The sequence below is a fragment of the Sapajus apella genome, unplaced genomic scaffold (genome assembly GCF_009761245.1).
Source record: "Sapajus apella isolate SASKATOON/1434 unplaced genomic scaffold, GSC_monkey_1.0 scaffold45, whole genome shotgun sequence".
Lineage (NCBI taxonomy): Eukaryota > Metazoa > Chordata > Mammalia > Primates > Cebidae > Sapajus > Sapajus apella.
Window position 1 is genome coordinate 19,145,478 of NW_022436985.1, and position 13,470 is coordinate 19,158,947.

The window sequence follows — 13,470 nt, forward strand, 5'->3', positions numbered from 1 at the left end:
CTAAAAATAATTCTTCCATATCATGCTTCCTATTTAATTTAGAAGCTAACAAAAGAAATATTTATTCTTTGGAGCCCAAAAGAAAATAAACCTGTTCTTTAAAATGGAGACACTTATCATGGAAATAAATACTTTATATCAGATGATGTATCAGAATGTCTTCTAATATCAAAATTGTGAACCCTGACCAAAATACCTCCATTTACTGACTCAAGTAAGTTTTCTTTGTTGTTATATTATTATGTATGCTTTTATGATCTTGGTTAAACATTATATTGCTTTGTAGCAATAAAAATGTAAAATGAACAAACATTTCATAAGGAAAATTGTGAACTCATTGTCTCAGTTTGGTTATTTTTAAACTCTCTAAAAATTATTATTGAGCATCCAGCTTACACGGGAGTTAAAAAAATAAAACCTTACATCTGCCAAAGTCAACAGAGCTTTCCGGAAGTCACCAGATGTTTCTGAACTAATGTCGTCTCCAAGACTCTTCTTGTATACTGAAACCAAATCAGAATGAAATTAAGCCTTGACAAACTGAAAAATATGATTATAAAACAGAGAAAGGTTTAAATGCCAACACTGGCAAAGAATGGATATGTTATAAGATAAATCTTGCCCTTTTATTGAATTTCTTCATGTGAGATTGTACATTCTTCTTGTAAGTATTACTGCACTGTGTTATGGTAGATGCAAAAGAATAGAAAGAGTTGTCATTCTGGAGCAAATCATGATTTATTTCATCTGACAATGGTGCTAAGGGATGCATAGTGGAAAAGCTGGAGTGGATGAGCTACTAGTTTGCCTTTCAATTTCCATTCTGACCATCTTCCATGCTAAGAGAATACTAACCTTAAGCAAGACATAATGTGCATAGCTTAAAAACTATATTCTCAGCTTTCCTCTCAGCTAGTACAGTTCTATAACTTAGTTCTTCACAGTAAAACGAAAGCAGACAAATTTCTCTTTTCTGGGAAATCTCCCTAAAGTGATGAGGCCATGTCCATCTTTCATCTGACTGCCTTGCATGTGAACTCACATCTGGATCTTCAGTAGCAGTCTTGGACTGTGAAGATAAGGACCACTTCCTAGTGATGGAATGAAAGTAACCAAGAAGAAGCCTGAGTTCCTAAAAGCTTTGTGTAGCTATCATACTAGTCCTAGTATTGCCAATGTCTAGACTTTTACATATGACAAAAATAAACTTCTATCTTTGTAAGCCACTTTAATTTTTCTGCTTTATTGAATCTAGCCCTAATCTTAATGAATATAACTAAACCATATTTTTCTAGTGTCTCCCAAAAGTAAGAAAGCTACCCCAAATCATGCCATTTCCCTTCACAAACATCAACTGTGTGTTCGTATATTTGAGTACTGACTAGTTGCAGCCCCTTTTGCATGGCCTGTGATGTGCAGTGCCCATCAGTTTTAAATCTCTGTCTGCCCATCCACAGGATGGTGATTCTCATGGAGTCCCTATACACCTGGTTGCAGGCGACACCATGTGGCTATTGAAAATCTGTCTGCATCATTCTCAAGAACTCTATAAATCAGTCATGAGAATGCTTATTCTTTAAATCAATGAAAGTTATAGAAAGTGGTCTGAGATTATCCAACAGCAAGAACTGCATTGAGATGGAAACTTCCCCAGGATGATTTTAGTTTCAACCTGTTTTTAATAAAATCTGTAATTTTTCAAAGCAATTCATCTAAGTAAAATGTACCAAAAATGTTATTTTTCTAAATGAGAATAATATTTAGTAGGCATCATTAAACCTAATGGTTATGATGTTGTTACATCTATCCTTCATTCTAGTTAGAAAAAAAACTTTAAATTTGAAAATATTAAGTAAAAGAATGAAGCTCCCATTTGTTAGAACTTGAGGAAGTATTTTATAATTTTGAAATTATTTAGATGAGACTTTATAAGTCATTTCACACAGCCTCTCCCTTTACTTCAAATATTTTGTGGGAAATTAGACTAAAAAAATTATTTCAATCTAAGTTGACAACGACTTTATGCATTTTGAGGCACAGGAGAGTATAATAGTAGATATCATATTCTAATAGTATAGGTGTCGGCACTAGAACTTTGAGTTCTTGATCCCTGTTTCGGTGTTCTCTCACACACCATTTACTTTAGAATACTGAAAAAGTTAAGAATTTAGATCTCTATTTGTTTAGACTCTGTTGTGCCACAGCACTGGATAAGCTATACAAGACTTCTGGTCCTGTTATGAGCGCCAACTTGACAGTGACTTCCTGAACCCATTATATCTTCTCTCTTAGGGGGCGAGCTACACAGAAAAGGAGACAAAGATAGTAGAATAACAAAGAAATATAAGACTCCTAGCAATAATGAAGAAAACAGTAGCCAAAAATAACCAAAAACTATGCCCAGTACTTATAAGGCTTGGGTAGACAAACACCACGTGGTAAGGGAGGAGATGTTACTTGCTGGTGTCAAGAACAATGGCAGCAAAAAGGAAGAGGAACAGTTACTGTCACGGAAAACATTAGCACAGGCGGCAGTGGATGCCAGCTGCCAAGAGACTGACAAGATACCTGGGTCCCTCAGGTAGTGCTGTGACTTGAATCTCTGTAAAGCTTGGCTATGCATGATTGACACGATTTCCTTCTTGATTTTCTTATGTATCATTAATCTGTAGTAACCAAGGTAACCCTGATGCAGTAGTATCCCTTGTAACCTTAGACAGTGTTGCTCACATAGAAATTGAGGCTCTGGTAACTTTGTGCTATTATCATTTGTCATATCTGCAAAACACTATCCCGGATGCTAGAAGTTTCACTTGGCTCTTAAGATCTTAACCTCAATTTTGAGGACACTCGTTTAATAAATATTTATACTTATCTCCCCCACTGTTCTTGGAACTGAGGATACAGCAGTGAACAACATAGACACAAATCTTCATCCTCATAAAGCTTACATCCTGGGACTGTTTGTACCTAAATGCCGGGCTCCAGGGATCTGTCACAGGGCAGGTCCACTTGGGGAGCAGCAGCTCTTCTAAGAAACACCAGAAAGTACCAAGCCACCTTGAGATACAGTGCCTGGCTCTGATGGGTTTTGTAAAATATGCAAACCTTGTTGACCTGAAATACTTTAAACACCTACAACATGCCCTTTGGTGCATTAATGATTAAGCAATTCTCTTGTCTACTTCTTTCTGTACCTGCTTCCTATGAGGTTTCACAAGTAGTGGGGAGTAGAGGAGGATGGGAAGGCAGCGGGTGGAAAGAAGTGCAAGGTGGTCAATGGCTATTCATGTCAGTGTCAACCCAGTGAAGGCCTTTCACGCTGACACCAGCAACTGGCTCCAGGCTCTTAGAATGAGTCACTTTGGCCCCCATGGAGGTACCAGCTTCAACCAGATGGAGCCCTCTTTTCATAGGCCTCAATTCCTGCTCCTTAAGCCTCTGCTCTGAGCCCCTGGGGTACTGACATCAGCCAGGTATGTCCCTCTTCTAACTTCTAGTTTCTGACAACTTCAACCACTTTCTGTTGTTTTCCCAGCTCTGGGGAGTTGTACTCTGCATGAATCTGTTTGTTCCCTTTTTGCTTTTTCAGTCCTTTGAAAGGTGTTTAGCAATTCTTTTTTTTTTTCTTCTTCTTCTTCCAAGATAGGCTGGAGTGCAGTGGCATGATCAAGGCTCATTGTGACCTCAATCTCCTAGACTCAAGTGATCCTCCCAATTCAGCCTCCTGAGGAGCTGAGACCACCACACCCGGCTAATTTTTGGTATTTTTTTTTAAGAGATAGGGTTTTGTCATGTTGCCTGGGCTGGTCTTAAACTCCTTCGCTCATATAATCTGCCCACCTCAGCCTCCCAAAATGCTAGAATTACAGGCGTGAGCCACTGTGCCTAGTTTAAGCCACGCTTTATATTACATTCTCTCTGTTAAAATGCCTAGGGCTGTTTCTGTTTTTCTGAATAGAATCCAATTAATACATCAATAAAAAAAGAGTCACTTGTCATTGAAGTATTTACTGTCTAACAAGAATTTCCCAAAGCAACCTCTTTAACACCCATCTAAGGACCAATATGTACTCCTTCTTTGGGCCTTTCCCACTGCAAAAGCTATTGTGACACAACTGACCTCTATGAGACACAAACACAGAAACTGTGGCTCCCTTAAAGTACTTGGAGAGGGTTCTACGGGGCTGTTGAATAGTAAAGAATTGGGCTGGTCTTATTCCTGGTTCCTGGGAGATAAACTGTAAATCCTTTGGATTTCCCAAGTCATTGGACTGTCTTTATTATTCATGGTGGGTCCCCTGGACTACAGCTCAGTTATGCTAACAAGATGACTCACAATAAAGGCTGGTCACATCAAAAAGACCAACCATGTGATTAAAGGGTTGAGGCTTTGAGCCACAATATCAGTCTGACCTCTGGGGAGTGTAGGGGGACTGGAGATTAAGTTTAATCATATGAAAAATGGTTCAATCAATCATGCTTCTATAATGAAACTCTAATAAAAACTATGACTATCAATAATCAAATGAGCTTGCAGGTTGATAATGATACATCAATATTTCAGGAGGGTGGAAGCTTCCACTGGACACTTCCAAATCTCTCCCTACGCAGACCCTGATTTGTTTCCTCTATGGTAATACTGCATTTATCAATATTTGAGTTCTGTGTCATTCTAGTGGGCTTTTGAACCTGAGAGGGTAGTGAGAACCCTGAATTTGGAGACTGTTGGTTAAAAGCATGAGTAGCCTGGGAACACCTGAGCTTGTGGGCTGGTGTCTTAGGTAAAGGTAGTCTTGTGGGGACTGTGATCTAAACCTGTGAAGTCTGCACTAACCTGGGGTAGTTAAGAGTCAGAACTGCATTGCAGAGACTTTCTAATTTTATACAACCAGCCGACTATTAGGTCTTCAGCTAATTCTACTGAATTCTTATGCTCAACACATCCTCTAAATTAATCTAATTTCCCACACCAAAAATCTTGGATCTAATCTGAGTGGTTTTTAACACCTAATAATAAAATATGATTTGAGTCTCTTACATTGATAAAAATGGTTAATTCAATTAATGAGAGATTGCTGAGAGCAAAATCTGCTGCAGCTATAATATTATAAATGTAAAGCATTAATGCCATTATTATGTAGCAATCTCTAGTTCAGATCACATTTCAATTTTTCCTGGAATCCCATAGTCTTTAGTTGATTTTAGAAGGTATTCTCCTTTTTATAAGTCTTGTCTTCTCAAAATGCCTCATGAAGAGACAGGGGATTCTGGGAAAAGCAACATTGGCTCGCATATGTGTGAACAGTGGTGAAGGTAAGCAGAAAATAAGATACCTGTATAATAGGCTTGAGAGATCTCCTTCATTTGCCTGCTTGTCCTGGTAGTTAAAATTTCAATCAAGGCATCTTCATTTGTTCCAGTGCCCTAAAAATGAAAAGAAAACCGAATTTTTAGAACAATTAAAAAGCTTAATCTCATGCTTTTTGGTCTTTAATATCTTGTTTTATATAGATGAAAGACACTTTCGAATAAACCAATACAAGGTTCTCTATTGCTCTAAAGTAGTTTTCATTTTTCCATATATTTTAGTATTAAAATAACATAAATAATTTGGAATAAAGTGATATCAAATTTTTCACTCTTGTGTAAAAATCAATTAAATAATTCTAGGAAGAAATAGCATAAAGGAAAAAGCCTGTGTCATTCAAGATCAGAAGTGATAGTCTAACAGGATTAACCCTACCAACATTCAAACATACCACTATGTTTATAAAAGGCTCTACAATACTTTTGAATGAGTTTATCCTTGTATCACTGTACTGGGTCTATCAGCATGTATCATCCTGTTCATACAGGGAGATTTTCAAATCCTCAGGGGATTGAAAAGTGTGTCAGGGGCCCGGCTTGCATGGGGACTAATTACCTCTCAGCCCTTTTTTTATCAAGGTCACTGAATCACACTGTGACTCCAAGAAAAGTCATGTACACTGAGACTTGATCAAATAAGGCCAATGCAGCATATGAACAGAGACTGAATTCTGTCTCTCTGTGGCAGAGATTCCTAGTTTCCCACAATATCTCTTTTGTCTTTCTTGCTTAGTAATAGAACCCCCAATTTTTAACTTGGTACATAGCTACCCAAATAAAGGCTATGTTTCTCAGCTTCCTTTACAGTGAAGTATGTCCATGTAACTAAACTCTGACCAATGGAATATAGGCAGAATTATCATATGCATGCTCAGGAAGTATCTTTAGAGTGAAGGAGTCAACCCTTCCTTGTCCTTTGCTCTTTTGAGTTGACTGGAATGAAGATATAATGGCTGAGTCTTGAGCTGCCATCTTAACCAGAAAGTGAAAACCATAGGTTAAAGGTGGCATAGCCCCAAGATAGAAGGAGCCTGAGGCTCTGATAATGGTGGTGCCACCACAGCCTGCTCAGGGCTGCTTACTCTGGATTTTTTTTGTGTAAAAGAGAAACTGTTCTAACACTAATTGGTGAACCTAACCCTTACAATTACACCTGCTAAACCCTCCTCATGGGATGCCATAGAGATACAATGCTCACATTTCACTTCAAGAGAATCAATTACAAAGAACGCAGTTGGCTAACAGCCTTCAACTGCCACAACTTTGGATCTACCAGAGTTCACACTGAGGTCATGCCCTCTCCAGGGGGCCATCAGCCAGTGACTGCAATCAGCAGGGGTACCAGAGCTGGGCCACTTGTGCCCAACACAGAACTCCCCCAAAGGGCAGTTTTTGCTCAGGGGCTCCCCCACAGCCTGCCAAAGCTTTCTGGGAGCTGCACTATGCACTGAGGCTCCTCCTATCTCAGCCTACTTCCTCTCCTCACTCCTCTTAAAGGTCAGGACTGCACTGCAGTCTGAAGGTTCACCCCACCTACCCTGCTCTTCTCCTCTTTATCCTTCACAGACATTTCTCACAAAAAATCTTTTGTACATCAAATTCCATTTTGCATCTGCTTCTCAGATGTCCATATGTCCTCCATAGAAAGAAGGTAACTCAATTCCCTGATAGCAAGGCAGAATATGGCTTATGCCTCAGATCTAGGCTCTTCTTGTTCCTCCTTCCTATTAGTTAATATGTTGAGCACCCACTTCATTTCAGGAGTTGCTCTAGGAACAAAAGATACAGGCCAAGACCTACCAGGTTCCCTGACAGGGCGGAGGTTTGCCTTTTAGTTAGATGAAAAGATAATAAACAAATGGATTTTAAAAATAGACAAGGCCAGGTGTAGTGGCTTACACCTGCAATCCCAGTACTTTGAGAGGCCGAGGAGGGAGGATTGCTTGAGCTCAGGAGTTTGAGACCAGCCTGAGCAACATAGCGCGATCCTGTCTCTACAAAAAAAATGTTTAATTAGCCAGGTGTGGCAGTGTGTGCCTACAGTTCCAGATGCTTAGGAGGCTGAAGTGGGAGGATTGCTTGCCTGGGAGGTCGAGGCTGCAGTGATCCACAATTCACCTCTGTTCTCCAGCCTGGGCAATGAAGAGAGACCTTGTCTCAAAAATAAATAAATAGACAAGATACTTTTAGACAGTAGTAAATGCAGCTAAGAAAATATATTTGAGTGAAAAAATGGAAAATATCTGGAGGAAAAGCATTCCAGATGGAAGAAACATCATGTATAAAGATCTCAAACAAGAATAAGCTTATGATGTTCAAGGAGCAGAGGAAAGGCCTGTGTGGCTACATCATTAATGAATGAGGAGGAGGGGGTATGAAAGTCAGTTTTATGTGCCAACTTGGCCAGGCTATAGTGCCACTTATCCAAACACTAATCTAGGTGTTACTGTGAAGGTATTTTGTACATAAAATTTAAATTTATTACTGATTCTCTTTAACCAAGGGAGATTACCTTTTCTAGTCAGGCCTGATCCAATCAGTTGAAAGGTCTTAAGAGCAGAGGTGAGGCTTCTGTGAAGACAATTCTTTCTGTGGACAGCAGCTTCAACTGGTGTCCAAGAGTTCCAGCCTGCCTTTCCTGACAGCCTGTCCTACAGATTTTGAACTTGCCTAACCAGTCCCATAATCATGTAACCAATTTTTCTTCTTCTTCTTCTTCTTTTTTTTTTTTAGACAGGGTCTTACTCTGTTACCCAGGCTGGAGTACAGTGGCACAGTCATGGCTCATTGCAGCCTAGACCTGCTGGCTTAAGTGATTCTCCCACCTCAGCCTCTCAAATAGCTGGGACTACAGGCATGAGCCACCATGCCTGGTTTTAAAAATATTTTGTAGAGACGAGTTCTCATTATGTTGCTCAGTTTGAGGCTGGTCTCAAACTCCTGTGCTCCAGTGATCCTCCCACCATGGCCTTCAGTTCTTTCTAATACATTTTTTTGTTTATTTTGAGACAGGATCTCACTGTCACCCAGACCAAACTGCAACAGCACAATCACAGCTCATTGCAGCCTTAACCTTCTGGGCTCAGGGGATCCTCCCACCATAGCTTCCCAAGTAACTGGGACTATAGGGCATGCACTACTACACCTAGCTATTTTTTTTTTTTTTAATTTTTTGTAGAGACAGGGTTTCTCCAAGTTGCCCAGGCTGACCTCCAACTCCTGAGCTCAAGCACTCTACCCACGTATTGGGATTACAGGCACGAGCCACTGCACCTGGCCTTACAATAAATCTTTTAACATCTATGTCCTGCCTATAGGTTCTGCTTCTCTGGGGAACCCTCACTGATATAGATAGAATTTTTAAAAGTCCCAGAGTTACACAGGAGCTGCGCTATGTTGGGTGATGAAGGTCATGATAAGAAGCTTGGATTTTAAGCGTTCAAAGCTATTGGAAATTTATGCAGGTAAATAGCATAATTTGATTTTTAAAATAAATTAATAAAAATAATTTTGGCTATTCTGTGTAGAATGAATTTGAGGTGGGCAAAAGTGGAGGCAAAGGGACCAATTAGAAGGCTATTGATATGATCCAGTCAAGAGATGATCGTGGTCAGACTAGAGCAGTAGCAATGGACTTTGAAGTAAAATTAATAAACTTGCTGATAGATTTGGGAGCTTGGAATCGTAAGAAAAAACGAGAGCTCAAGGATAATGCTAGGTTTTTAGCTTGAGTGTTGGGGTTAATGACAGTGCCATTTACTTTCAATGATGACAAACTGGAGAACTTGACTCTTCATGTCAAACAAAGGATATGACAAAATTCTTCCAGCCCAGGAACATTTGGGCTTAAGGTTCTGCAACTATTCCCTATTTCAGAGTCATTCTACCACTCGGAGAGTACAGACCAAAATGGCATCCAAGTCACCCCATCACAAGTGTGCACTGCAAGAAAGTCACTATTTTTGATTATTTGGTCAAACCCCAGGCAGAAATGGCTTTTAGGGGGCTCATACCTTCATGGATTTCTTTAGCTGTTTTGCATCAAAGACTGCTGGTGGGGTCACTAGGGCCACCATGAGATGCTCAAAGTGGCCAGAGAGATCACCCTTCAAGTCATCTTTCAGCTCCTAAAATGAAAAAGACAAGGAGAAAAATGTGAAATACTTTTCCATTCTCATTTTCTAAAGTCACCTAGTGAAAGATGAACATAGGTAACAAAATCAGACAAAACATGTCCATCCACAGGGAATAAACAGAAGTGTTGAAAATATTTCTATGAATATTAATCTACATTTTATAATTACTCCCAAATTGTTCTGTTTTCTAGAGGTTTTTTGAAGGAGAGCCAAATAGGAGGATTCCATGAGTGTCACAGTTAGGAACTGCATTAAAATGCATTTCCTAGGTCCCCCATGCTTTCAACGTTTGGGTTGGAGTGAGGGAAGAGGAAGAGGAACCCTTATAAATGCACACCCAGCTTCACTGGAAGGTGCTGTATTCCTGGGTGTCTTGTTTCTCTGTGACTCCCAAAGAGCTCCAAGAGGAAGGGGAAAGGAGGACAGTGGCCGGTCATTTGTCTCGGGTAAGAACATGGAACTAGGTGGCATCAGAAGCAATTTTCTGGCAACAAGTAAAGAAAAAGAAACCCTAAGTGTGGCAATATGTTAGACTTATTTGTTTTGACAAATAATAATTGTATATATTCACAAGGTACATAGCGATGTTTTGATACACATAATGTATGGTAATCAGATCAAAGTAAATGCATACCCAGCATCTCAAACATTTAACCTTTTTTTTTGTGTTAGGAATATTGAATATCCTCCTTCTAGCTATTTGAAACTATATTATTGTTAACTATAGTCATCCTACAGGGCGATGGCACTCTAGAACTTAGCCTCTTATGGGTATTACCTGTTGATATTGTTTAGAGCACTGTTTTCACACATAAGTACAGTCCATCTCCTCTGCTTAAAGGAAGGTAAGAAGGTTTCTCTTTTCAATATTCGAAAGCATAATACTGAGTAATGTTTATTCCTGCTCCTGATTATTTTCAGCTCTGAAACAGAGGCTGGTAGCCTCTGAGCCTGCTGCACCGCTGTGGGCACAGACCAATACTACCACACCCCTGGGGGCACAGCAGGGGCACGTTCCTGCAGAAACAAATAGGATGGTGTTCAGTGTTATCAGCACTGCTTTAATTCCCACAGGTTTTTTTTTTTTTTTTCTCTCTAAATGGTAAATTCCACTACCATCTGTCCTCAATCCAAGCCACTGCAGCTAAATCTTATTTCACAGCTCTCATTCTATTCCACTGTGAGAAATGGTTGTTCCCTCCACCTCCATCTTCCTTCCAGATTTTGGAAATACTGAAAGGCCAATAGATAATTCACCTTCTCTATATGTGAAAGTGTTGTCTTGCCCAGAAGCTAGGCAATTCATTCAATTCAACAATTGTTTTCTGGGCAACTGCTCTGTGCTAGGTCTTTAAAGGTAAGTTAGACAAGGTCCTTATCCTAAGACATTCTGCCCTAATGGGAAAAGCAGAAATATTCAAAGATAAAATTTCAATATAATACGTTAAGTTTCTGATAATGGGACCTCAGAGAAGGGTGTCTTCATGGAGTCTGGGGGCCTGGAGAACACTCCCAGGAGGTAATTCCTGAGCTGCCTGTGGATGGACACTAGACCCTATCAACGGTCAGCCCAGCCCATTTCTACCTTTTCCCTCCACAGTTCATTATCCACAGCAGCCAAAATAATCCTTTAAAAATAAAAACTGCATTATATTATTCCTCTGCTTACAAACCTCCAGTGGTTCCCTGTAGCCCTTAGGATAAAATCTAAACTCTACAAAGACCCACGGCTTAGCATGTTCTCAACCTCTCTCCGGCCTCATCTCTTTCTTCTGCCCCCTTCACTTTCTACATTCCTGCCATATTGGAATTCTTTATTTCTCACATGAATTCCCAACTTGTTTTTGCTTCAGGGCTTTTGTATTTGCTATATCTTAAATACTATCTCTCACTGATCAAGCAGAGCAGAACCCCTATTATCATTCAGGCTGAGTGGGGAGTAAGGTACCAACCCTTCACTGACATTCCTTCATCACCCTATCTGCGAGAGCCAGTCATCAGTCATTGCCTATCATATCAACCATTTTAGTTCTCTCATATCACTTATCATATCTGAACTTATTTTTACTTACTTGTTTATTGTATTCTAATAGAATGGTAGCTCAATGAAAGAAGGCAGGATCTGCCTTTTATACCAGTATATCTCCAATGTCTAGGATATCTCCTGACACAAAGTAGTACCCCAAAATAGGTGTTGGACAAATCAACTGTGTAGCAAAGACCAAGTCTTACATTTATTTTTATTTTTTTGAGATGGAGTCTCTTTCTGTCATCCAGGCTGGAACAATCATTAATCTCAGCTTACTGTAACCTCTGCCTCCCAGGTTCAAGCGATTCTTCTGCCTCAGGCCTCAGCCTCCCAAGTAGCTGGGATTACAGGGGCATGCCATCATGCCGGGCAAATATTTGTATTTTTAGTAGAAATGGGGTTTCACCATGTTGGCCAGGCTGGTCTTGAACTTCTGATCTCAGGTGATCCACCCGCCTTGGCCTCCCAAAGTTACTTGTTCTTATATAGTTTCTGCTACTTACTAAATTTTCATTTGCTGAATGAATTAGACCTATAACTACATAACTATTTTAAAATTGGAAGAAAAACGAAAGGTTATCTAAGCTAGAATTAGTCAGATAGTTGACCTGGTAATTCTTTGTTGTGGAGGGTGGCCTTGTGCATTCTCGGATGCTTGTAGCATCCGTGTCCTATGCCTACTACATGCTAGAAGTATCCCCCAGCATCCCATTGTGATCATCAGAACGTCTCCATTCATGCCAAGTATCCCCTGGGGAGCAAAATCACTTCTGATTTATAACCCACTGAGCTAAGGCAAACCTCCTTATTCTACAGGTGAGGGAACTGAGGTTCAGAAAGACCAAGTAACATGCCCAAAGCCAGTCAGCCAGTTCAAGGCAAAACCAGGACTCGCATTCTCGGCTCCTGACTGGATGCACAGGGCATCTTCTGTTACACTCAGCCTGAAACGGAAGACTGTGGGCATAACCACGTGGGAGCGACCATGGTACTGATGACGTCTTTACTGCCTGTCATGTCAACATGATCTTACCTTTCCATACGCTGCTTGATATTCCTTAACAATCAGCTGCCGCTGCGCATTTGACCTCTCAGTCAGAATGCTGATGAGCATTTTCTCGTCGGTTCCTAAATAAAACAAAAATTATTTTACTCAATATTTATGCTCAATATTTGTCTTCAACAAAAGCAAAATGATCAATGGCCTGAGACAAGTGCAGAGAGTAAGGCATTTTAATTTCCATCTTCTTACCTGGTTGGAATCTTTATTTATTTTTTTGTTTGCCTAAGTTTCGAAAAAGAAAGTTTATTTGGATAGTTTTGGGAGAAGAAAACAATCATTGTCTAAATACTCCTATCTGTACATCAGACAGAGGGAATAGTACAAAGAACCTACTGCTTTTGAACTTGACTTGTTTACCTTTACAAGCTTTGGTTACTGTCTTACTGCCTTTTATCTCTCTCCCATACTTGATATGAACATCTTTCTTCCTCTGGAAAACAGGAACCAACACTTATTGAGAACCTGCCTGCACGAAGCACCCTTTTATTCATTGTCATAGTTAATATGCACAGGGGCCCTGTGTGGTAGATAGGACTAAGCTGTACTAAAGATGAAGGCACAAAGTTATCTTCCTTGCCAAAGTCACACAACTCCTGAGTGGTGCAGCAAGAAGTTGAACCCAAAACTCTGACCCCCAACAAAACATGTATTTATATCTCTGGTTCACTTCACATCTTCCCCTCCCCTCCCCTTCTTTTCTTTTCTTCCTTTCTTTCTTTCTTCCTTGATTTCTTTGCTTTCTTTCTTCCTTGCTTGCTTTCTCTTTCTTTCTTTCTTTCTTTCTTTCTTTCCTTCTTTCTTTCTTCTTTCTTTCTCTCTCCCTCCCTTCCTTCCTTCCTTCCTTCCTTCCTTCCTTCCTTCCTTCCTTCCTT

At 40.0% G+C, this 13,470-nt stretch overlaps 1 protein-coding gene across 1 annotated transcript in view; it reads right to left on the bottom strand.

Moving 5' to 3' along the window:
• The window catches only part of ANXA3 (annexin A3), a 60,172-nt gene that overhangs the window by 18,425 nt on the left and 28,277 nt on the right, over window positions 1-13,470 (bottom strand). The window contains exons 4-7 of the mRNA XM_032239831.1: window positions 12,569-12,663; window positions 9,384-9,497; window positions 5,337-5,427; window positions 424-503 (exon numbers count right to left, since the gene is read on the bottom strand). Of these exons, the coding sequence (XP_032095722.1) occupies window positions 424-503; window positions 5,337-5,427; window positions 9,384-9,497; window positions 12,569-12,663 (380 nt within the window). The remainder of the gene's footprint in view (window positions 1-423; window positions 504-5,336; window positions 5,428-9,383; window positions 9,498-12,568; window positions 12,664-13,470) is intronic.